Genomic DNA, 24,065 nt, shown 5'->3' on the forward strand with positions numbered 1-24,065 from the left:
CACTACCAACACCCACACTACCAACACCCACACTACCAACAAGACACTACCACCACCAACACACTACCAACACCCACACTACCAACACCCACACTACCAACACCCACACTACCAACACCCACACTACCACCACCCACACTACCACCAACAACACACTACCAACACCCACACTCCCACCAACAACACACTACCAACACCCACACTACCAACACCCACACTACCACCAACAACACACTACCAACACCCACACTACCAACACCCACACTACCACCACCAACACACTACCAACAACCACACTACCAACACCCACACTACCACCAACAACACACTACCACCACCAACACACTACCAACACCCACACTACCAACACCACACTACCAACACCCACACTACCAACAACACACTACCACCACCAACACACTACCAACACCCACACTACCAACACCCACACTACCACCAACAACACTACCAACACCCACACTACCAACACCCACACTACCAACACCCACACTACCACCACCAACACACTACCAACACCCACACTACCAACACCCACACTACCACCACCAACACACTACCACCAACAACACACTACCACCACCAACATACTACCAACACCCACACTACCACCAGCAACACACTACCACCACCAACATACTACCAACACCCACACTACCAACACCCACACTACCACCACCACACACTACCAACACCCACACTACCAACAACAACACACTACCACCCACAACACTACCAACACCCACACTACCAACACCCACACTACCCAACACCCACACTACCAACACCCACACTACCACCAACACCCACACTACCAACACCCACACTACCAACACCCACACTACCACAACACCCACACTACCAACACCCACACTACCAACAACACACTACCAACACCCACACTACCACCAACAACACACTACCAACACCCACACTACCAACACCACACTACCAACACCCACACTACCACCAACAACACACTACCACCCACAACACACTACCAACACCCACACTGCCAACACCCACACTACCACCAACACCCACACTACCAACACCCTGCACCGCACAGGACACCTCCAGCAGCCTTCACCACACGGCGCCACATCTCATCATCGAGAGGTCACCGGGTCACGCCCCCCCCCCCCACCCCTGTGGCCCCCACCCCCGCAGCTCAGAGGTCGCAACCGGGTACCCGATACCCGTACCCTACCCGATACCCGGCCGTTTGCGACCCTGGTGCGGCCGGGTACGGGTACGGGTAGGCCGTGAGTCACTGGTGAGTAACTAAATGTCACTCATTTCCCAACGTCTTGTCTCTTCTCACAATTCTAGTTCCTAGAATCAACCCACCCGCGCCTGCAACATGGCTTCATCCCAGAGGTCGCAATCAGGTACCCGATATCCGTACCCTACCCCGTACCCGGCCGGGTACGGGTACGGGGTAGGGTACGGCCGGGTACGGGTACCCGTGTGCGACCCTGGTGCGGCCGGGTACGGGTAAGGAATCAAACCCCGTTTGCGACCTCTGGCGCAGCTGGCGCTGTTGCACGGCAACTTCATCTGTGAAGAAGCGCGCAACCCGCCCCGTGGCCTCCCCACAATAGGAGCCACGTGCGTGCGTGTGAGTGGGGGGCGGTAGTGTGTGTGTGAGTGTAAGTGTGTGTGCGTGTAAGTGGGAGGGGGGGTAGTGTGTGAGTGTGCGTGTAAGTAGGGGCGGTAGTGTGTGCGTGAGAGTGGGGGGCGGTATTGTGTGTGTGTGCGTGTAAGTGGGTAGTGTGTGTGCGTGTAAGTGGGGGCGGTAGTGTGTGTGTGCGTGTGAGTTATGTATGCCGATGATTTGGTAATAGCTGCTCATTCAGAAGAGGAGTTGGAGACGCTGCTGCTGAGACTGGAAGCGTGCCACTAAGACGTGGGGCCTTACCATCAGCCCCACCAAAACTAAGCACCTGCTTGGGTATTTTGTACCATTGGACACTCCACCCCCACAACTCCCAATCGGTGATGGGGCAGTAGTGGAGAGAGTGGAGAGTGTCCCATAGCTGGGCAATGTGCTTATGACCGGCTCCAGTTTAACAGCAGAGGTCTCACTCCTAATCAGTCGAGCGGCAATATATTTTCATCGGTTGTGTAACGCTGTGTGGAAGCTACCTGGTCTGTCGCTCCGCACGAAGCTTCAGGTCTTCTCGGCCACAGTCATTCCCTCCCTTCTCTACGCTTGCGAAACGTGGACCCCCATAATGGAGCATCTTCGCCGGTTGGAAACATTTAGGCTGGCCTGCCTACGATCCATCCTGGGTTTAACCAGGCTGGATTGTGTGAGGAGCTCACAAATCCTGGAAAGATCTGGGCAAAGTCCCATCGGTGAGCTCCTCCGGCAGGCAAGGCTGCGTTGGCTGGGTCATGTAGCCCGCATGCCCAGCCACCGCATGCCTAAACAGCTTTTGTTCGGCCGGATCGAGGGGGCTAAACGGGCGCGGCACGGGCTAGAGAAGAGATCGAGTGATGTGGTACAGGAGGACGTGCAGCTGAGTGGACTTGCCGATGACTGGTACCAGCGGTGTCAAGATCGGCCTCTGTGGAGGAGGCTCGTGAAGGACGCTACTGGGCAGTTGGAGGCAGTCGCCCTCCAACAACAACGGAGGGCGGAGGAGCGGCGCTCACAACAACGAGCAGAGCGCTGGGTGGCTAAAGCACAGTAAGTTGGCACAGTAGGGGGCACAGGTGGTGCATGAGCCAGTCATCTCGGTCATCTCAGTCAGTCGACCCGTGGCACCTGGGTCTGCCCCGTGACCTCCTGCCAGCGGGCGTTCGACACTTCACGTGGCCTCAAGGTGCACATGGCCTGGCACAAGCGTCGTGGTGACGTCACCGCCACTTAGTGGCGAATGGCGGCGGTTGTTGTTGTTGCGTGTGAGTGGGGGGCGGTAGTGTGTGTGTGCGTGTAAGTGGGGGGCGGTAGTGTGTGTGAGTGAGTGGGGGGCGGTAGTGTGTGAGTGGGGGGGGGGGGTAGTGTGTGTGAGTGGGGGGGGGGGTAGCGTAGTCGTAAGGAGCTGCAGCTGGGCCTGGTGTGTCACCCCCTGGACACAGGCCCAGGGGGTGAGAACTGGTTTTGTGATTCAAGTTGATTTTGTTCACCAGGTGAGAACTCGAAAGGCCACGATAAGATTCTCATTTGCAAAAGTAACCTGGCTCACCACAACTACAAAAGCAATCGCATCGAAACAAGTACAACAAGGAAGCAAATATAAATCAGTGCGAAAACAACAACGGCGTTATTCACCAACTTGGAACAGGTGCCATTGGTGGGGGGCGGGTGGTTGTGGGAGGAGGAGAGGGAGGGGGGGACTGATGGGGACATTTTTCTCCGGGTCCGAGATCTTGGGGCAGGGGGGGGTGCCTTGGGCCTCCAGAACCCTCTCCTCCGCGCTGGGAGGTGGAGCCGGTGGGCTCCAGGAGGTGACAATGATCATGGAGTCGACAGCAGCTGCAACCCGAGCAGGAGGTGGGGGTCGGGGGGTGAGCGACGTCTGCCGCTGGTGGCGTTGAGAGGCCAGGAAGGGGCCCAGAGGTGGAGCAGGCGCCTCGCGCCATCCCCTCCTGTGCACAGGCCTGAGCTGGCGAGCCAGTGGTGGGAATTACACATTTCTATGCCGGGGATGAGTATATCCATTGGATAACAACTGTCAGTGTTTCCATATTGTTTGTACTGCTGGCGACTGGACGTCGCCCTTGCAAGAGAACGCAGCAGTGCTGCTCCATGGCTCAGTGGGTCCCTTCCATCTCTCAGCTCAACGCACTCCTCGTTGGGGGTGTACTCGGCCCGCCATTCATCCCTCTGTACAACATCGATACAATGAAATCGCCCTCGCCATAGTAATGTGGAATATCCCACCATGCGGCTGATGTGGCGTGTTAAAAAAAAAACCCACTTGCGTATTGTATGGAGGGATAGCTATGTGAGGGAGGTGAAGTGTCTGATCGTTGAGTTGAGCAGGACATCCCTTTAACTCTGGACTCAAATGTATTGCACGACTTGTCACCAATACCGGCAGTAAGAACCTCAAGTCTAGACACGGCACGTCCCAATCGCGATTCGACGTACGGTACTGTATATATTATTTCCTTCCTGGACTGGAATGGTTGTTTGGAAAGTGTTTGTAACCGGGAGAGGGATGAGGCTCGGGGAGGGGAGGAGGAACGCACGCACGTTGGAGTTGTAATCATCATTACTGGTTTTTAATCGCAGTTGCTGAGCACCGGCCAAACGGCCCATCACGTAAAGCGGCCAGAGATGTGACAGATACGCGAGAGCAGCGCGGTTCTTGATTCGAGCAAGGTTGTTGTTGTGAGAGCTTGGGGGGGGGGGGCGGGGGGGATGTGAGAGCTTGGGGGGGCGGGGGGGATGTGAGAGCTTGGGGGGGCGGAGGGGATGTGAGAGCTTGGGGGGGGGCGGGGGGGATGTGAGAGCTTGGGGGGGGGGGCGGGGGGGATGTGAGAGCTTGGGGGGGGGGCGGGGGGGATGTGAGAGGGGATTCCAAAGTGGAGCAGTGCGAGGAAAGAAACAAAGAGAGGTGCGGAGACCTTCAGTGTGGTGGTTCAGTGACTTAGTTGGTGGGTGAGTTGGTGGGTGAGTTGGTAGGTGAGTTGGTGGGTGAGTCGGTGAGTAAGTGTGCTGTTGTGACCTGCAGTGTGGTGGTCGAGTGACTTAGTTGGTGGGTGAGTTGTTGGGTGAGTTGGTGGGTGAGTCGGTGAGTAAGTGTGCTGTTGTGACCTGCAGTGTGGTGGTCGAGTGACTTAGTTGGTGGGTGAGTTGGTGGGTGAGTTGGTGGGTGAGGTGGTGGGTGAGTTGGTGAGTAAGTGTGCTGTTGTGACCTGCAGTGTGGTGGTCGAGTGACACACCGTGGATCGCTCGTCCTACGCATCAGCCGCAGTCAAGAAATGCGCACAGGGCGGACTCCTTCCCTTTGACACGAACCTCAAGAAACACCGTGGCGGGGGATGTCACGGCATAGATATGCACACAATTCGTCTCCTTCACATCTTTATTTTTACACACATCCCATCAACCACACGGCCCTTGCCGGAAGCCAGGAAAACAAGGAACTCTCCTCGCTTCCATCCCGAGTGCAGACGGCACCAGCGGCTGCCTCTGAAGCCAGCGCCTTGGGTTCGAATTAGTGCTGTCGTCTGTCCGGGTTTGACGCAAGGAGACGGGAGACGTGGCGAGATGGGGGGCCAGGGGAAACGAGAGACGCGGGGAGACACGGCGAAATTGGGGACCCGGGAAAATGGGAGACAGGGATACAGGGAGACACGAGACCCGGGGTGATGGAAGTCGTGGGGAGACACTGGAAGATGGATGACGCGGGGAGATCAGAGACGTGGGGCGACAGAAGATTTTGGGAGATGGGAGACGCTGCATCTCCCATATTTGCCATGTCTCCGACCGCCCCGTGTCTCCCCGCTCCGCCCGTCTCGCCAGTTTCCCTCCCGCATTTTCTCTGCCAACTTCCGCCGTCTCCGCGTGGTGGTGGCCATTGCGAGTCCAATTACACCCGGCGCATGGAGCCGTTCTCCTGGCGCCTAGCTCCAGAGCCAGGAGGCACGGGGGTGGAGGGGGATAATGGGAACCCTTGGTCACTATGGGGGTATGAGGGGATCCTAGCTGGTGAAGGCAGCAGGGAGAGAGTGGTTGGGAGGATGCTAGGAGATTGAAACCAGCTGAGTAAAACATCGAGTAATTATGGCGGCGATGCGGTCCAGTGGGAGCGCGTTGTTGCAGAGGTCTGTGGCTCTAATCCCAGGCAAGCCGCCCTGGTTAATAGTGTGGTGCGTATTCACCGTTTGCAAGAAAGATGCATTCCGAATGAGGAGTAATGTATTCCGTCGCCAGGTTACAAATTTGCCAAATGGAAAAAAAAAATTACACCGCAAATTACTTAACTCAATAATGCATACCAAATCATCGCCGCTGACTGCAAAAACTTGGCAGGACTCGGTCAGGCTTTCCTGGGTACCACAAGTGTGTTGCATGCAGCAGCTGACTCTGGGCTGCCAGTGAAGCCACGGGGTCTCCAGGTTGAAGACTGCCGTACAGAGGCCATGGGTCGATGATGTTCGTTCAAGTCCGAATCAATATGTAAACGACGTGACTCATTCGCATATCCATCTCCACGTACAAGACAAGAGTGTGGCTTACAGATCCCGACAGCCCACACACGTCCTCCTTCTGGGACGGCGTAATGTCAGCGGCATTGATTCAAAACAAACAAAACTCTGGACCAGTTTCGGGATTCAGTGTCTTGCCAGCAGTCAGGCTTGCTTGAACCATCCAGCAGTGGATCGGCACGAAGGCTCTGCGCGTGTTGTGCAGCTCGGTGCTGGGGTCCGCGCTGCTGCACGTGGCCTGGAGTGCAGCGCTGTGTGGGCAGCGGGGATTGGTGAATCCTGCTCATCCGGGAAACTCCCTCCCTACCCATGGGCTTCGAGGTCGCCATCTCCTGGCTTATGGCCAGGGTGCCGTGGCAGTACAGCAAGTGGGTTAATTTACAGCTGAATTCCATTTGTACGGGGATTGAGTGTTACCTCCCTCGCAATGCGTGGGTTTTCTCCGGGTGCTCCGGTTTCCTTCCATGTGTAAGACATAAATGTTGGAGTTCGACACACATCCAAATATAGGACCACAGACTTCGGGAAATTGTTGCCAGCGCCTGTTCTGACCGCCATCCCAGGCGCTCGTCTGTGGGTGCACCTCCGTGCGGACTCCGTGCGTCGTGTCACAGATGCCGCTGCAGCGTCTCGAATGCTGCAGATTGCACGAGCGCCGCCGATGAATGAAGACAAACGAACCGGACAGAAGTCAAATCTCTGGCTCAGGTCAGAGGTTAAAATGTCACCAGGTTTATTGGGTTAACGGTCAACCTCGCAGCGGGCCTGCAGGGCGCGCGACGACATCCGTGCACGCCGCAGCGTCCAGGTACACACGGGTGAATACAAGGGTGACACCCGGCTGACACCCGGATGCGACCCAGCCAGACACGGGCGAGACCCGGGTCCCTCCCATGGCGAGAGCGCTAGTCGGCCGTGCGGCGCAGGTGCGGGTAGCTGGCGAGGGTTCGCGCCACCGCGTCGTCGAGCTGCACGGGCGGGCGGTAGCCGAGGAGGCGCTTGGCGCGCGCGCAGCTGTAGTAGTGGTGTGTGGCGGCGAGCGCCACGCGCATCGGCGAGAACGTGGGCGTGAAGGCCCACACGGGGCGCAGCAGCGTGCTCAGCAGTTGCAGCAGCAGCGCCAGCACGTACACCAGCCGGTAGGGCAGGCGGTGGCGCGGCGCCGCGTAGCCGAGCCCCTCCAGGAGGCGCGACATGAAGGCCCAGAATGGCACCGGCTCATCGTTGGTGATGTGGAAGGCCTGGACCGGCCGGGGGGTGGGGAAGAAGGGCGGAGCGGGGGTCGAGAGCGAGTTCAGCGATGGGCAGCCGGGTAGCGGGGCTGCCGTCCGTGACCATCGCGTCTCTTGCGATCGCCGAGGAGGAACCAGGGACGAGCAGCAGGGCAGCAGCAGCCAAGTGGTGGAGAAGAGCCGGTACTGCAAACAATTGCTCAAGATCTGCAGTCCTCTATATATTAAGATGTTTTCAGCCAATTTACAAGTGTTTCAACAAGATTGATTATTTATTCATCGGATTTCTCCAGGATAAAGAAATGTTCTGATTCTGAACCAGGTGAGAACTCGGGAAAGAAGAAGAATTCTCATTTGCAAGAGGGACCTGGGTCACCACAACAACAAAAGCAAGAATGTAAAAACAAGTACAGCAATGAAGCAAAGAGAAATCAGAGCAAAACCAACGCATATAAATATTAAATCAGGATTGCTTGAGGGTTGCACGGGGATTGTGTGGGGATTGCGTGTGGCTGTACGGGTCCTCACCTGGCCACACACGGGCGAGCCGGGATCCAGGTGCTCTGCTGCCAGGATGTGGCCGTGCGCCACGTTCTCCACGTACGTGAAGTCCACGAGGTTGCTGCCGTCTCTGCGCCGCACGCGGTCAACGAGACCCTCGTTTGTGTCGTGGCCCACGGAGTTTTGTGTGAGAGCAGGACCCACGTCTCACAGTGAGGGGGGTCCTGGCCTGTCAACATCTGGCAGCTTACCAGCAGTGTTTCAAGATAGCCTGGCTCTGTCGAAACGAGGCCACAGTTTGTGTTGAACCAATGCTGGGACTAATGCTGGTGCACTGCAAGATGTCCATAGGCAAGTGCCCTCTCTATGTTAGACAAGGGGTCCGAGTTTTAAGAAAAGCAAAACTCACTTGAGAATCACGTGTGCGTTACTGGTGAACGGCTGTCATGGTAGTGGTGGTGGTGGCCATGGTGGCGACGTTGGCGATAGTGGTGGTGCACGTGGCGGTCGTGGTACCCGATGATGAACTTCATCTTGCCACGCCGGGCGGCGTCCACAAGTATGGGCACCAGCTGGGGGTCACGGGGCCCAAAGATCCCGTGGGGGCGGATCGCAACCGTGAGGAACCCTCGCTCGGGGCAGTTCGCAGCGAGCACGGCCTGCTCCCACGGGGAGACGCGGGGAGACGCGGGGAAGACGAGGGGTCGTGTAGGGAACGTGTGGGCGGCGTGTGGCGGACGTGGGGATATCAGCAGACAAGCTGGGTGATGGAGGGACTCGTGAGGACATGAACGGGTACTCGCGGGCGTGACGATTTCGCAAGGGGAGTGTACAGACACACACACGCACACACACACACACGCGTGTCCACACCCATGTGTCCACCCCCCTTCGTGTCCACTGCCGTGCGCCCACCCCCGCGTGCGCACCTTCTCCTGTAGGATCTTTGTCTCGGTGTAGTAGTCGATGGGTCTGCGTGCATACGGCGTCTCCTCCGTGGCATCCTTCAGGTCCACCCCCTCAAACACGACGCTCGCACTGCTCGTCAGCACCAGCCGCTGAGCACGCACACAAACAAAGGCCTCCCGTGTAGCCCACACGGACTGCTGGAGCAAGTGGTCTCGGCGAGCACCTGTGAAGGCTTGCGTGGCCAGCACCATGCCTGGCCGCGTTTGTCTCCCCATTGGTGGCGTTTACACACATTCACACACATGCACACACATTCACACACATTCACACACATGCAGCACCTAACACTTGTTTAGGGCTGAATCAGCCTAGGGGAGGCGCACAACAGGTTCAGATACTCGTCATTGATGTTTTCCATGAGCGGGAATTGAACTCGGGTCGGTGGGTATGTAGAGTGATGGCACAGAAACACACACACATGTACACACATGCACACACATGCACACACATGCACACAAACACACGTAAGACAAAGATCTCTGTATAGCCTTAACAGACTGTTCGGGGAAATGCTGTTAGCGAGACCCTATGAAGGCCAGCACGGCACACGAGGGGGTAGGTGGCCAGCACCACGCCCGGCCGCCTTTGTCTCCCACTCACACACACGCACACACGCGCACACGCACACACACATGCACGCACTAATGGGAAACGTCCGCTGTGGTCAGGAATACAAATTGGCAGGCCGCATGATTCATCATCATCCGCCACGTGCGGTGCGAGACAGGGCGCGCCCACACGCGCGTTTCACCACACGCAGGCGTGCACACATGGGACCAACACGCAGAGATAAAGACAAAGTCCTCCTATGTAGCCGTACAGACTATTCAGGCAAGTGCCATGAGCGAGCACCTGTTAAGGCCGGCACGATGCACAAGGTGGGTGGTGGGGCCAGCACCACGCTTGGCCACCTTTGTTTCACTAGTGCTGATGTTTATGCAAGCACACACGCGCACACGTGCACACACACGCGGACAGACGGACAGCGCCCACACGGACTGCGCCCAGCCCAGGGTTTAGCCGTCCCCTGTCGCCCACACCCTGCTGAGCCTGCGGTCGGCGTTAGCTCACCCTCACCACGGGCCCACTCCCGCTCACGGCCCTCGGCACTCTCTCCTCTCTCTCGCGTGGTCTTTCCACCAGACTCCACCGACTCTGTTCTGGGACCGTTTTTTTTTTACAGGTGCTGAGCACAATAGACCCAAAGACCCAAAACGGCAAGCGGTCAGTAACAAACAGCACAATCAAAGATGTGATCGACAGGAGTGTGTATGTATGTATATCGGACGCCACTGGAGCTATGCACTTTTAAGTCATCTAGATTGAAAACTCATTTATTTAGAATTGCTTTTCGTGTTTAGTTTGTTGTCCTTCCCCTGCACCTCTGATTAGTACAGTTGTCTATGTATGGTGAGAAATAAGTGCAACATGCATACATACTTCGATTGAACAAGGTTATTGAGAGCTTGGGGGAAAGAGATGATGGTGGGAAAGGGAATTCCACAGTATAGCAGTGCGAGGGAAGAAGCAGAAAGAGTGAGGTGACTTGCAATGTGGTGAGCGAGTGGGTGAGCATGTGAGTGAGTGGATGAGTGAGTGTGTTGAAGTGACCTGCAGTGTGGTGGTGTTTGAGCACAGTGTAAATGAGACCAAGCAGCCTGCGTCTCGTAGATCAAGTCCTCAACACGGGTGTCAGTGAGTGAAGTTCACGGAATCGGTCACCTTGGTAGTAGCAAAAAAAGAGTGATAAGGAGGTGACTGACCGCCAGTGAGTGGCCGAGTGACGAGTGAATCAGGGAGTGCCGAATCATCAATCGCCTGACTGTGAGTGTGTGATATAAGTCCATAGAGAATGGCTTAGAGTTCTCGTTCATTGAATACAATGGGCAGTGAGGGAGCAGCTGCCAGGAATGTGCCCCACGGCTCTCTGGACATCACTGTGTGGGCAGCTCCTTGTCGCAGGCTGTGCCATTATTCACTGGGTGACATTACCAGTAAGTATCAGGGCCAATGGACAAGCCCATCGGGCAGGGCCACAGGGCAGGGCCACAGGGCAGGGATACAGGACAGCGCCACAGGGCAGGGCTACAGGGCCCTAGGGCCGGGCAGGGCCTGGAACAGGGTTGGGCAGGGCCGGGAATGGCGGTACCTTGACACCAGCGGCCTGGCAGGCGGCGATGACAGTCTGCGTGCCCTGGCAGTTGACCCGGTAGAAGAGGTTCCGATTGTTGCTGGCTGGGCTTGGGGAGGCACAGTGGAACACCACGCTCACGCTCTGCAGCGCTGGCATCAGGTCCTGGTGACGACACGCGCACATACACACCGGCACAGCCGTTCATTCATTAACTAATAATATTTACAATCGTCATCACTATGCACAATGGTGCTCGTGCAAACTGTAGTGGAGGCAACGCTGCAGCGGCGTTTGTGACGTCATTGCTACCACCGTGGGTTGGTGGGAGATGGGGGGATTGTGTTGGGGAGGATGGGGCCATTGGGCGGTGGACACCACGACCATGGAATGGGACGACAACAAGAACAGCTGAGTGGACACTGCGCTTCCCTCGCAGATCCGTCCATCCACATGAACAGTACAGTACACTTCACACATACCATCAGCAGCGCAGCCTTCTGCCAGAATTATATATGGACAGGTAGGGGAAGGGGGTGGATTGTCTGATTATTGTCACTCACTCACTCTTTCGTTCACTCATTCAGCATCGACTCTTCCCACAAACCAGGCAAGAACCACAGAGGCTTTGTAGCCAGGACTGTTACACTCCTCCTCTGCAGAGCCGTTCGAGTCGTTGGTTAGCAGGGAGGCGGCGTGGTGGTTCAGAGGTCAGAGAGCGCTGAGCAGGCGCTGAGATCCTGGGTTCCAATCCGGGTTTCAGCCGCAAGTTGGTCAACAGTAAGTTGGTCAACAGTGATTTAAATAGAGACTCATAGACTAACAAAAAGACCCATAGACTCACACAAAGAACCATAGACTCATAGGGTGAGTGGGTGAGTGCATGGGTGAGTGATTGGGTCCGTAGGTGAGTAGGTGAGTGAGGCTCTTCTGGCATGAGCAGACCCACATAACATCATGGCTGCACGCCAGGTCCAAGCAAGAACATCTGCCGAAGTTAATAGTCCAAATATTGAATGTAGGTCCATGTCCTTGACACCAGAACCTACCATGGAGCTGACATGCCCACTGAACATCGGCTTGTCACCTGTAAGATGCGCCTGCCATTCGTCAACTGCAGTGGTGGGCATCCATATATAACCCCATCTAAACCCACAGTAGCCTGGTCTCACCTCACTGCTGATGAAAGTTGCAAGCAAAAATGTAATCATCACTTGCAACTGGGGTTGACATCGTCCCCTCTCTTCCTCCCGATGCCGAGCAGAAATGGGTGAAGTTCAGGGCTATGGCTCATGCGGCTGCTATGGCTGCACTGGGTATGGTGTTCCGGCTAGGTCACGGAAAGCGATAGGTCCACTCCCACTGTCAACAATATACCACGTCAGAGAATGAGAAGACTTACCACACGCTCGGAGGTTCTGAGAGCCGTTCGGTACTGCAAAGTTGAGCAATGCTTATGGGTTGATGAGCAGATGGAAATGTCCTCAGCAGCTCTCTATCACAAATCACTTTTAATTCCATGAAAAAAGTAACTTGCAGAGCCATGCCTATTCTGGTCCTTTAGGAAAAATGGTGATCTGATCTCCAGGACTAGGTCTGCAGGTTTGCTAAGCATTTCTGTGAGGTCTTGGGGGAGGGGAATCTCCTCAGCCCATGGGGCAAGGTGGGGTTGACCCTGCTGGGGTTACTGTTGCTCAAATATGAAGAGGAAGTAGCCACCCCTTGCGAGTGGCTGGCTGATGTGCCGCCTGGTGCGGGGAGCTTACCTCCTGGTTGCACAGGTCCCCCGTGAAGTAGACGACGCCGGAGATGGGGGCCCCCGGGCGGACATCGAACACCCCCACCACGTACCCTCGCGCCACCAGCGCCTCCACTAGGTGCTGGCCCAGAAACCCAGCCCCACCGATCACCAGGCACCGCCGCTCACCCTGCAGGCCACAAACACAAAGATCCCCCGTGAAACCTTAACAGACTGTTGGGGCAAGTGCTGTTAGCGAGAAGCATCTATGAAAGCCGGCACGGCACACGAAATGTGTGGCCAACACCTTGCCCGGCTATCTTTGTCTCACGAGTGCCAATGTTTACACATGGCGCTAGGTACTAATTTTAGGGTGGGTGTATCAAGTGGCCACCCAAGACTGGTTCAGATAATTGCCACTAGTGTTGGCCATGAACATTAATCGAACTCGAGTAGTTGAGTTTGTAGCGCAGTGTGCCAACTACTGCACCACCGCTCTTCGCACAAATGCACACCACACTTTTACGGGTTAAAACACTCACTCAACCACTCGCTCGCCCAACCACTCGCTCGCCCAACCACTCGCTCGCCCAACCACTCGCTCGCCCAACCACTCGCTCGCCCAACCACTCGCTCGCCCACCCACTCGCTCGCCCAACCACTCGCTCACCCACCCACTCGCTCACCCACCCACTCGCTCACCCACCCACTCGCTCACTCACCCACTCGCTCACTCAACCACTCGCTCACTCAACCACTCGCTCACTCACCCACTCGCTCACTCAACCACTCGCTCACTCAACCACTCGCTCACTCGCCCACTCACCCACTCGCTCACTCACCCACTCGCTCAATCACCCACTCGCTCACCCACCCACCACCCTGCGGGTCACCTCGGGTCTCTCTCTGCTTCTTCCCTCGCACTGCTGCCTCTGCCACCGTTGTCTCTTTTCCCCAAGTTCTTATAATAACCTCACTCAATTAAAGCAACGTGTTACACTCTTATCTAATGCAACTTTGATATTCTTTGGGTTTTTCGGTAAAGTAACGTAGATAGGTTCAATGAAAATAACAAAAAATAATAAACAAAACCGTTGGTGAAGATGTCGAGCGCTTGTGTTGCGATCGAAACGTCGTAGTTTTTTTTGGTTATTTTCTTTGAACCTATCTACGTGACTTTACCGAAAGATCCAAAGAATATGAATTCCTGCAGTCACGAAAGCTTTAAGTCAAGATGCAACTTTGATAGTATCTTTTTTTGCTGGCCGGTTGGCATTTAGGGCCTGTGCAGCAAGCTGACATGAAGCGTGGTCTTCACGTCTCACAGGGAAGGGGGGTCCTCACATCAACATCTGGCAGTTCACCAGCATTGCTTCAAGCAAGCTGGATTCTGCTGACAAGACACCGCATGTCTAAACCAGTACACAGTGTTCCTTGTGATGAACCAATGCTGCTGAAATTACGTACTCCCAGAAGGTCGTACGGCTGATGGGATGTGTAAAACACGACTTGTATTGTTCTTGCGTGGAGGGACGGATATGGGAAAGAGGCGTCCATTCATGCGCGGGTGTATTTTGCGCTGTGCTGGCTCGGGCAGGAGACGGTGGCTCGGCTGGAGACGGTGTCTGGCGTCGCCCCCTGTGGGTCGGGTCAGGCACCAGCAGCCTCGGCGACACTCGGAACACGCCTCGATGTCATCCGACTGCTGACGAGAGACTCCGTGTCGACGACGGCCCAGAGGTCTGCTCGTCTTGAACCAATGCTGCTGAAATGATGCACTCCCCAAAAGTCGTGCGGCTGCTGGGATGTGCAAGAGATACTTGTATTCATGTGGAGAGACGAATGCGTGAAGAAGACGTCATCTGCTAATGCATCATGAAAACTAGGGATGTTAACCAGTAACTGCTACCAGAATCGGCTACCATTCGCAGTTTCCGGTGGGATGTAACGAATTCACAGATTGGCTTGCAACAATGTACAAACCGCACTGCACACGCCTGGATCACGTGTCCTCGTCTCTGGATTCACGAAGTTCAGGCACCACACCTGTGCATGTGTGCAGGCACCGGTTCTGCTACTGGTGTGCGATTCACGCGGTTTCCGCTCATGGATCAATCACGAGTGAAACTGCCGCCTGGCAGAACACAGACACTTTATTTGCAAACAAAATTCAGTTCAAGGGGCTCCAGGAAATAACACGGCGCACGCGTGAGAGCGTGTGACACTTAGTGGGGAGTGATGGCGTATTGGTTGATGCACTGCGCTACGAACCCGGCGCCCTGAGTTAAATTCCTACTCGCGACCAATAAACAGTAGAAACTATCTGAACCGGTCCTGGGCCTCCCCTAAGTCGACTCAGCTTCAAATGAGTACATGGGTGCGGTGTGTAAACATCACCACGAGGGAGACAAAGGCGGCCAGGCGTGGTGATGGCCACCCACCCCCTCATGTGCCGTGCCGGCGTGCTTATGTGCTGCAGCACTTGCCCCAAACAATCCTTTGAGGCTATACGGAGGGATCTTTGTCCTTTCTGGCAAGCAAACAAATTCCATTACAAATCAAATGCCAACGTCCACCAGAGAACACGCGGCACTGCGAACAAGCGGGAGGCCATCGCTCCAGTGTGCGACTTTGGTCATCCAGAACAGAGCGTACAACAAATAATGACGCAGTGCCCGATCCACAACCCGAAGGAGACATCACAGCGATACACTGCGCTGCTCCTGACGCGGCTGTCTGGCTTGATCACCTGAATGTGACATCGTAGTTGTTGCTCTGCATCTACATCAGCCGTACAAAACAATAACTGCTATCGTTTACATTCTTGGTGTAGTGCCTGAAGTCTAATCGTGACGGATGGCCCGTCAAGGCTTCATTTCAACTCCACCCGGCACATCACATCCAGTATTATTCCTCTCGCTATGGCTGTCGGTAGCTGCAACTATATGCCAAATACCCTGGTCCACCAGCAACCCGTAAAATATTCAGTGAGATATTAAGCCCTAAACATACCACACCAGTCCAATAACAAGCTCAATGTCCATCAGCTGAGATGTCACGACCACACCAGATCAGATGTCATTATCTCCTTAGCTGAGATGTCATGACCTCATTGGTTGAGATCTCACAATCATTATCATCATCACCGTGACCCCATCGGCTATGGCCTACACCAGACACAACCTCCGCATCAGCCTGCAACACAAGCAGCACCACGTCCAGCGCCGCCTGCCAGGTCCCAACCTTGGCGGCCGCCCCATCGTATACGGGCCCCGTCACGCCCTCCCCTCCGCCCCCCTCCACCTCCTTCGGGCCCCCAACACCAGGAATCACGGGTCCCACTTCCCCCCTCGCTTCTACCGTGCTGACAACAGCGGCCGCCTCCCATTGAGAGCGGTAGCACCCCGTGTTGTACATGGCGATTACGAGATAGCGCCGCCACCCATCAGCCAGCGCCTGTAGCACAGCCGGGTGGTGTCGGTGGGACTCGGCACACCACCAGGCACCCCCGCCGCGACCACACTCTGGTTGGGCATCGCCCTCCGGACGCGCGTTTAATCTGCGGACCTGGCTCGCGGCGGCATCGGCCCCCGAGCCCGGGGCCGACGATTGCGCCCTGGAGGCCATGTCCTGTAGGATGCGCACGCAGTGCAGCTCGGAAACGCCGGCGCCCGGTAGAACCCGACCATCGTTTATGGCGCCACTCAGCCGACGCGCGCATGCCCAGAACCGCGATTCCATCACAGGCAGACGGCAGGGCACGCGGCCGCACAATACCACCGACTGCACCGCCGCAGTCTTCACGATCACTCTCGTGCCGCCATCGCCGCTGCGACTGGCACCAGCGCGGCGAACGGTCGGGACGGCCGCATCCAGCTCCTCGTCGATCAATTCCAGAGAAAGGGTGGCCGCGTGGGAGGCGCCGGCCTGGCATGGGTAGGCGAGTATCTTGGCGCCGCTCGCCTGGGACACGGCGCGCAGCACGGCCGACGGCACTCGAGGCAGGAAGACGATGCCGAGGTTGTTGCCGCGCTCGGCGAGCCGCGGGCAGACCTCCCCACGAGCCATCACCAACCGTGCTCGTGTGCCGCTCAGGGCCAGCGCCGTCTCCTCCAGCCACGCATCCTGCTCTTCTGCTTGCCAGGGCGACGTCGCGTCGGGTGCAGGCCGCGAGCCGGAATTCGTCGATCCCGGCTGTCGCGGCCCGTGCGGTTCGCTGGCGCCGGGATGGCTGCCCGGAGTGCTAAACCCATTTTGCTCGCGCTCCATTCCGCACCAGAACACTACCTGTCCACGCTCGAGTCCCTGAAAGCCTGGGTGACGATGGTCGGCGGTGAGGTCCCCTCCAAACAGCAGAGCGCCGAGTGGCCTTCCGCTCAGACTCCTGGCGACGGCAGCGTCAGTGGCGGGCACGCTCGTCAAGTAGCCGTCCACGACTCGGGACGCGTCCTCACTCCGCCCCGGCGTGAGCGCCGTGACGATGCGCCGGAGGTCGAACTCCGGCCGCGACGCCAAGCCGCGGCGCGCGTGTATCTGAGCGAGATACGTGTCCCAAGCCAGCCCCATCTCCCGCTCCTGGCCGTGGCTCAGCCCCCGCGCGAGTCGGCCCACTCCGCGCACCGCGGTCGGCACCTCGCTTCTCGTGCCGCTGCGCGTCGACGGCCGGCGAGGCAGAACGTGAGTCTTGGTAACGTCCTCGCTGGGAACTGGCTCGCCCGCGTTTGGACAACTGACCGTGATCTTCACCACAGGATGAACGAGTCGAGCCGTAGGCGCCACGTGGTTTGGCCAAGGCCGAGTGGAAATGCCGGCTGAGCAGTCGCCGGGGTTGAGCTGCCGCCCTGGAGTTGCTCACGCACAGAGCGGCCTGGTCCCATCGAGCGGAGCTGCCTGGGTTGGGCGCCACAGTACTTCCATCGCACGACAATCGCCCTGAATCCTCTGTCGCCAAGCTAGACCCAGCTTCTTCATCGTCATTATCGTCATCATTTTCGTCACTGTCGACGAAACGTGACGGCGCTATTGGGAAGGTCAGCATCATCACCGCTCGGGCACATTCGTCCATTGCTTCGACGGCCGTGCGGGTTACTTCGGGGAGAGGCACGGCGCTCTCCTTCACGCAGCGAGCCAGTGCCCTGGCCCACTCCCCGGCCAGCACCGCTACGCTCGTGCCACCGCAGCCGTGCCCGACCTGCTGGCCCCGCACCGCGCCCTCCAGCAGCTGGCCCGCCGGGGAGCATGCGGGGCCCAGGGTCCGCAGCAACTCGAAGCCCGAACCGACCAGGGCACACTCGGGGCCATGGCCCTCACGAACAAACTTGAGGGCCTTGACGGGCCCTAGCAGCGAGTGAAAGTGGGACGTGACGGCGAGCAGCTCGCACAGGGCCCCGCCGACGGGGGGCGATCGCAGGTCGGGTGACCTCTCGGAAGCCGGTGGCGGACCCTGGGGTTCATCGCACAGAGCACACGGGCCACTCCTGCACGCTATTCTGCGCACCCTCCCGACTTGCCATGCCGGTGCGTCCCACCCTCTCACCCAAATCAATCTAGACCCGGGTCCTGTGAACCGTCCCTGTGAATGGCTCAGGCTCTTGTCGTTAGCTCAAAATTCAACGCTGAACAATGTCGGAGAAAAACTCTGAGCTAATGGCGACGGCCTGAACAAAGACTCGATATTGGACCGCACCATGACTGCAGAGATCCTGAACAAATCGTGGAGTGTATTGTGAACCGATGCTAACTTTGCTAATTCAACCGAGCCACAGCAGCAATGAGTAGGTGAGTGGGTGAGTGAGTTGGTGAGTGAGTTGGTGGGTGAGTAGGTGGGTGATTGAAGAGTGGGTAGGTGAGTGGGCGAGTGAGTTGTGGATGAGACGAAAGAGTCAGTGTCTGGTAGACCAAATCCTCAACACGTGTGAAGGAATCAACCGGTGAAGGTCTCGGGAGAAGTAGCCGTGGTAGTTACGATAGAAGGGCGATGAAGAGGCGACTGCCCGCTAGGTGGGGAGCGAGCAACCGGAGTGATTTGGTGAGTGCTGGATCACCAATCACCCCGACTGCTTTACTCTGCATTCTGACCAATAGCGTCGTCTCTGTGTTTCTGTGTAAACCCGCGCCGTGTTGGCCAAAACAGGTGCTCGCTAACCTGCACTTGCCCCAAGAGCCTATGTGGGCTTCACAGAGAACTTTCGTCTCTGTCGTACGCGTGATCAGTGTGGGTGAGCAGGAGGGTCAGCCATGCAGCCCCCGAACTCAGAAGTTACAGCCACATGGAGACAATGGGACACGGGGACATGTATGTATGTTGGGCTTCCTTCGTACCGTACGTAGCCAACCGTGATAATCGGAGGTGCCGAGGAAGGACAACAAACTAAACACGAAAAGCAGACGTGGAGGAACATGGACAAATAGGCCCTGATACAAAAGAACATTGCAGGCAGGGAAGACACGAGTCTTCGTGTTGCCATTTCCCATATTGTTTCCACACACCACAAACCATACGTGCCATACAGTATATAGTCTACACTGTACAATCCATAGGTCTACACTGTATACTCCTGAGACTGTACACCCCAGGATAGTGTATAGTCTATACAGTGTGTACCCATGGAGATGCCGGCTTGTCTCCCTGTCATACACACACCTCGTCACACAGAAACACACTCCCTGTAACACACACACCTCGCCACACACACACACCCCGTCTCACACACACACACCTCGCCACACACACACTCCCTGTAACACACACACACCCTGTCACACACACTCCTCGTCACACACATACACCCTGTCACACACACACACCCTGTCACACACACATAACACTCCTCGTCTCACACACACCTCGTCACACACACCTCGTCACACACACACACACCCCGTCTCACACACACACACCCTGTCACACACACACACCCTGTCTCACACACACACTCCCTGTCACACTCTTCCTGTCACACACACTCCCTGTCACACACACATAACACTCCTCGTCTCACACACACACACACCTCGTCACACACACACACACCCCGTCTCACACACACACACCCTGTCACACACACACCCTGTCACACACACACTCCCTGTCTCACACACACACACCTCGTCACACACGCACACTCCCTATCACACACACACACACTCCGTCACACACACTCCTCGTCACACATACACCCTATCACACACACACTCCCTGTCACACACACGCACACTCCCTGTCATACACACGCACACTCCCTGTCTCACACACGCACACTCCCTGTCACACACACGCACACTCCCTGTCTCACATACGCACACTCCCTGTCTCACACAGGCACACTCCCTGTCACACACACGCACACTCCCTGTCACACACACGCACACTCCCTGTCTCACACAGGCACACTCCCTGTCTCACATACGCACACTCCCTGTCTCACATACGCACACTCCCTGTCACACACAGGCACACTCCCTGTCACACACACGCACACTCCCTGTCACACACACGCACACTCCCTGTCTCACACACGCACACTCCCTGTCACACACACGCACACTCCCTGTCTCACATACGCACACTCCCTGTCTCACACAGGCACACTCCCTGTCACACACACGCACACTCCCTGTCACACACACGCACACTCCCTGTCTCACACAGGCACACTCCCTGTCTCACACACGCACACTCCCTGTCTCACACACGCACACTCCCTGTCTCACACACGCACACTCCCTGTCACACACACGCACACTCCCTGTCACACACACGCACACTCCCTGTCACACACACGCACACTCCCTGTCACACACACGCACACTCCCTGTCACACACACGCACACTCCCTGTCTCACACAGGCACACTCCCTGTCTCACACACGCACACTCCCTGTCACACACACGCACACTCCCTGTCACACACACGCACACTCCCTGTCACACACACGCACACTCCCTGTCTCACACTCGCTTGGACTCACGCCGGGCCGTACCGCTCTGTTCCGTGTCGCCATGGTCCTGCGGTGACGCTCTCAGCTCCTCCCTCCCTCGCCGACTCGCGCCACCCTCGGCACTCACGCGCTCCGTGTCCCTCCTCCTCCTCCTCTCATTGCTGCCGCAGGGAGAGGGCGGAGCGGAGACGTGGGGAGATGGGAGGAGACATGGGGAGATTGGGGAGACGTGGGGAGATTGGGGAGACGTGGGGAGATGGGAGGGGCGAAGAGGAGATGGGCGGAGATGAGATGGGAGGAGAGGATTCGGGAGGGAGGACACGTGTGCTCGACACAATGCCGTATCAATGTGCATAATTCAAAACACGTTTACAGATGGATGTGAAATGAGTCAGTGGTGGACATTCCACATCCCTATGGCGGAGACCAGCCTATACATAGGACAACCACTGTTGATCTCCCCCACAAAGTGATACCCATTTTATCGACCCTGCAAAGTATAATGGGCTGAGTCAACCCCCAATCAGGATTTGAGCTCGCGACGTTCCTTCCGATGGCGAGCCGCTCACTCCACCCCAGAGCCAAGCGGCCGGAGGTCAAATCCAGATGACCTCCGTGACGTCCCAACCATGGGGGCATGTCGTGGGTGGTCATCAGCAGGCCAATGTGGCACAGCAATTTCAGTTATTGTACGTTTCTGTAACTTATCATCGGACTGTTAATATCGGTTATCAGTTTGCCACAGATACAGAAATGTCCAGCAAGTGCCAAGTAGCGTCTTCATTACTGGAACATTCCACTGGAATCGGTGACTGGTTCCTAACCAGTGAAACGGTAAGCGATTGCGAAAGCGGTTACCGGTTCACTGTTATCATTTAACTAACCTGTTTGGAATGCACTAACAGTGGCATCGCTGTGCATATGTTGCACTTGATATAGCAATCGTGCTGTGACGGTTCCACCTGAAGACGGAAGCTTGTGTTGCCTCCGAAACGTCGTAAATTGTATTTTATTTTATTTAATTTTATTAATTTTTATTTTAAATTTTTACCTACGTGACTTTACCGAAAAAAACCCTAAGAATATGAATCCTTGCAGTCACGAAAGCTTCAAATCTAGAATTAAATGTTACTCTTGGGTTCTTTCGGTAAAGTCACGTAGGTAGAAACAAAATAAATCACGACGTTTCGACAGCAATCGCGATAGCCGCGATGTCTGCTGCTGCTGCTGCCTCGCGAGTCCACGAGAGGGCGACCTCAGGCCGCACATCGCCCTCATCTCATCTCACCTCCCTCATTTCATCTCACCCTCCCTCACCTCATCTCACCCTCCCTCACCTCACCTCATCTCACCCTCCCTCACCTCATCTCACCTCACTCACCTCATCTCACCCTCCCTCACCTCATCTCATCTCACCTCCCTCACCTCGCTCCCTCACCTCCCTCACCTCATCTCATCTCACCTCATCTCACCTCCCTCACCTCGCTCCCTCACCTCATCTCACCCTCCCTCACCTCATCTCATCTCACCTCCCTCACCTCGCTCCCTCACCTCCCTCACCTCACCTCATCTCACCCTCCCTCACCTCATCTCACCCTCCCTCATCTCATCTCATCTCACCTCCCTCACCTCATCTCACCTCCCTCACCTCGCTCCCTCACCTCATCTCACCTCACCTCATCTCACCTCACCTCCCTCACCTCACCTCACCTCCCTCACCTCCCTCACCTCATCTCATCTCACCTCATCTCACCTCCCTCACCTCGCTCCCTCACCTCATCTCACCCTCCCTCACCTCATCTCATCTCACCTCCCTCACCTCGCTCCCTCACCTCCCTCACCTCACCTCATCTCACCCTCCCTCACCTCATCTCACCCTCCCTCATCTCATCTCATCTCACCTCCCTCACCTCATCTCACCTCCCTCACCTCGCTCCCTCACCTCATCTCACCTCACCTCATCTCACCTCACCTCCCTCACCTCACCTCATTTCACCTCCCTCACCTCGCTCCCTCCCTCACCTCCCTCACCACCCTCACCTCATCTCACCGCCCACACCTCACCTCCCTCACCTCATCTCACCGCCCTCACCTCCCTCACCACCCTCACCTCATCTCACCGCCCACACCTCACCTCACCTCCCTCACCACCCTCACCTCATCTCACTGCCCTCACCTCCCTCACCTCATCTCACCTCCCTCACCTCACCTCCCTGACCTCCCTCATCTTCCTAACCTCCCTCACCTCCCTCACCCTCCCCGCCCTCACCCTCCCCGCCCTCACCCCCACCTCCCTCACCCTCCCCGCCCTCACCTCACCTCCCTCACCCTCCCCGCCCTCACCTCCCTCACCTCACCTCCCTCACCTCCCTCACCTCACCTCCCTCACCCTCCCCGCCCTCACCTCCCTCACCCTCCCCGCCCTCACCTCACCTCCCTCACCTCACCTCCCTCACCCCACCTCCCTCACCCCACCTCCCTCACCCCCCTCACCCTCCCGCCCTCACCTCACCTCCCCGTCTCTTCACCTTCGTGACGCTGGTGCCACTCGCAGCAACAAAGGACCTGGATTCGATTCCCCGACTCGGGGCCTTTCTCTGCGGCGTGTGCGTGTGTGCGCGTGTGCGTGTGCGTGGGTGTGTGTGTGCGTGTGTGTGCGTGTGTGTGTGGGTGTGCGTGCGTGTGCGCGTGTGTGGGTGCGCGTGGGTGCGCGTGTGTGCGCGCGCGCGCGTGCGTGTGTAAGTGCGTGTTGCGGGCGTGTGTGCGCGTGTGTGTGGGTGTGTGTGTGCGTGTGTGTGCGTGCGTGTATGTGGGTGTGTGCGTGTGTGTGTGCGTGTGTGTGCGTGTGTGTGTATGGGTGTGTGCGTGTGCGTGTGTGTGCGTGTGGGTGTGCGGGTGTGCGTGTGGGTGCGTGTGTGTGCGTGTGTGCGTGTGGGTGCGTGTATGTGCGTGTGTGTGTGCGTGTGTGTGTGGGTGTGCGTGTGGGTGCGTGTGTGTGCGTGTGTGCGTGTGGGTGCGTGTATGTGCGTGTGTGTGTGCGTGTGCTCCTCCTGTTCTCGGCATGGGTTTCCTCTGGGTTCTCTGGTTTCCTCCCATAACTAAACCCGCACACAGCGGAACTGGCATTGGCCAACATGTCCCGATACTCACAAATTCCACCGCAAACGACTCAAATTGAGATCACGGACAGCGGCAGCAGCTACACCGCCCCCTGTTGTGACACCACCGCAGGCTGCGCCTGTGAGGGGCCGTCCATAAAAGACGTCACGCACCTGGGGGGGGGGTCAGACATTTGTGACGAGGGGGGGGGTGAGAAATGTGACATCAAAATGCGCAACTTTAAATGAATATAGACAACACGTTCTAC

General features: G+C 56.9%; 3 protein-coding genes across 7 annotated transcripts in view; 1 reads left to right on the forward strand and 2 right to left on the reverse strand.

Moving 5' to 3' along the window:
* Positions 1–24,065, forward strand: part of LOC133343072 (alpha-1,3-mannosyl-glycoprotein 4-beta-N-acetylglucosaminyltransferase A-like) — a 50,091-nt gene that overhangs the window by 1,160 nt on the left and 24,866 nt on the right. For 2 of the 4 annotated variants that reach the window (XM_061552550.1, XM_061552551.1), the window contains exon 2: positions 14,355–14,497. Coding sequence is in view for 2 of the 4 variants with exons in the window: in XM_061552548.1 (XP_061408532.1) it covers positions 18,735–19,052 (318 nt within the window). In the remaining 2 variants the exon portion in view is untranslated. Of the gene's footprint in view, positions 1–14,354; positions 14,498–18,582; positions 19,053–20,892; positions 21,533–24,065 lie in introns of those variants that run through there. The other 2 variants (XM_061552548.1, XM_061552549.1) reach the window with 2 other exon arrangements.
* On the reverse strand, positions 6,896–20,859 carry NSDHL (NAD(P) dependent steroid dehydrogenase-like). Of its 2 annotated transcripts, none has more exons than XM_061552554.1 (7): positions 20,741–20,859; positions 12,786–12,947; positions 11,038–11,184; positions 8,849–8,977; positions 8,436–8,578; positions 7,947–8,049; positions 6,896–7,427 (listed from the first exon to the last, which is right to left on the reverse strand). In XM_061552554.1, exons 1-7 carry the CDS (start codon positions 20,759–20,761, stop codon positions 7,092–7,094), a joined length of 1,041 nt encoding a protein of 346 aa, XP_061408538.1. In that variant the 5' UTR covers positions 20,762–20,859; the 3' UTR covers positions 6,896–7,091. The 2 variants fall into 2 exon arrangements, with proteins under 2 accessions (XP_061408538.1, XP_061408537.1); XM_061552553.1 differs by having other exon boundaries at positions 20,729–20,809.
* On the reverse strand, positions 13,491–17,640 carry LOC133343075 (Bardet-Biedl syndrome 12 protein homolog). The gene is made up of 2 exons (XM_061552552.1): positions 16,325–17,640; positions 13,491–14,557 (listed from the first exon to the last, which is right to left on the reverse strand). Exons 1-2 carry the CDS (start codon positions 17,321–17,323, stop codon positions 14,408–14,410), a joined length of 1,149 nt encoding a protein of 382 aa, XP_061408536.1. The 5' UTR covers positions 17,324–17,640; the 3' UTR covers positions 13,491–14,407.

The sequence above is a fragment of the Lethenteron reissneri genome, chromosome 16 (genome assembly GCF_015708825.2).
Source record: "Lethenteron reissneri isolate LAM-NWPU_2019-01 chromosome 16, ASM1570882v1, whole genome shotgun sequence".
In the NCBI taxonomy this organism is placed as follows: Eukaryota; Metazoa; Chordata; class Hyperoartia; order Petromyzontiformes; family Petromyzontidae; genus Lethenteron; species Lethenteron reissneri.

What these genes read in the sequence shown, in the direction of transcription:
- NSDHL (XM_061552553.1), bottom strand. Translation starts at nt 20,761, where the DNA reads ATGGCGACACGGAACAGAGCGGTACGGCCCGGC. An exon ending in GCCAGGCCGCTGGTGTCAAG is followed by an intron (nt 8,978 to 11,037) that starts GTACCGCCATTC and finishes GTGCGTGCTCAG; the next exon opens with CGGCTGGTGCTGACGAGCAG. An exon ending in AAGATGAAGTTCATCATCGG is followed by an intron (nt 8,050 to 8,435) that starts GTACCACGACCG and finishes CGTGCGGCGCAG; the next exon opens with AGACGGCAGCAACCTCGTGG.
- LOC133343075 (XM_061552552.1), bottom strand. Translation starts at nt 17,323, where the DNA reads ATGGGGCTGGCTTGGGACACGTATCTCGCTCAGATACACGCGCGCCGC. An exon ending in CCGATGCCGCCGCGAGCCAG is followed by an intron (nt 14,558 to 16,324) that starts GTCCGCAGATTA and finishes TGCACATCCCAG; the next exon opens with CAGCCGCACGACTTTTGGGG.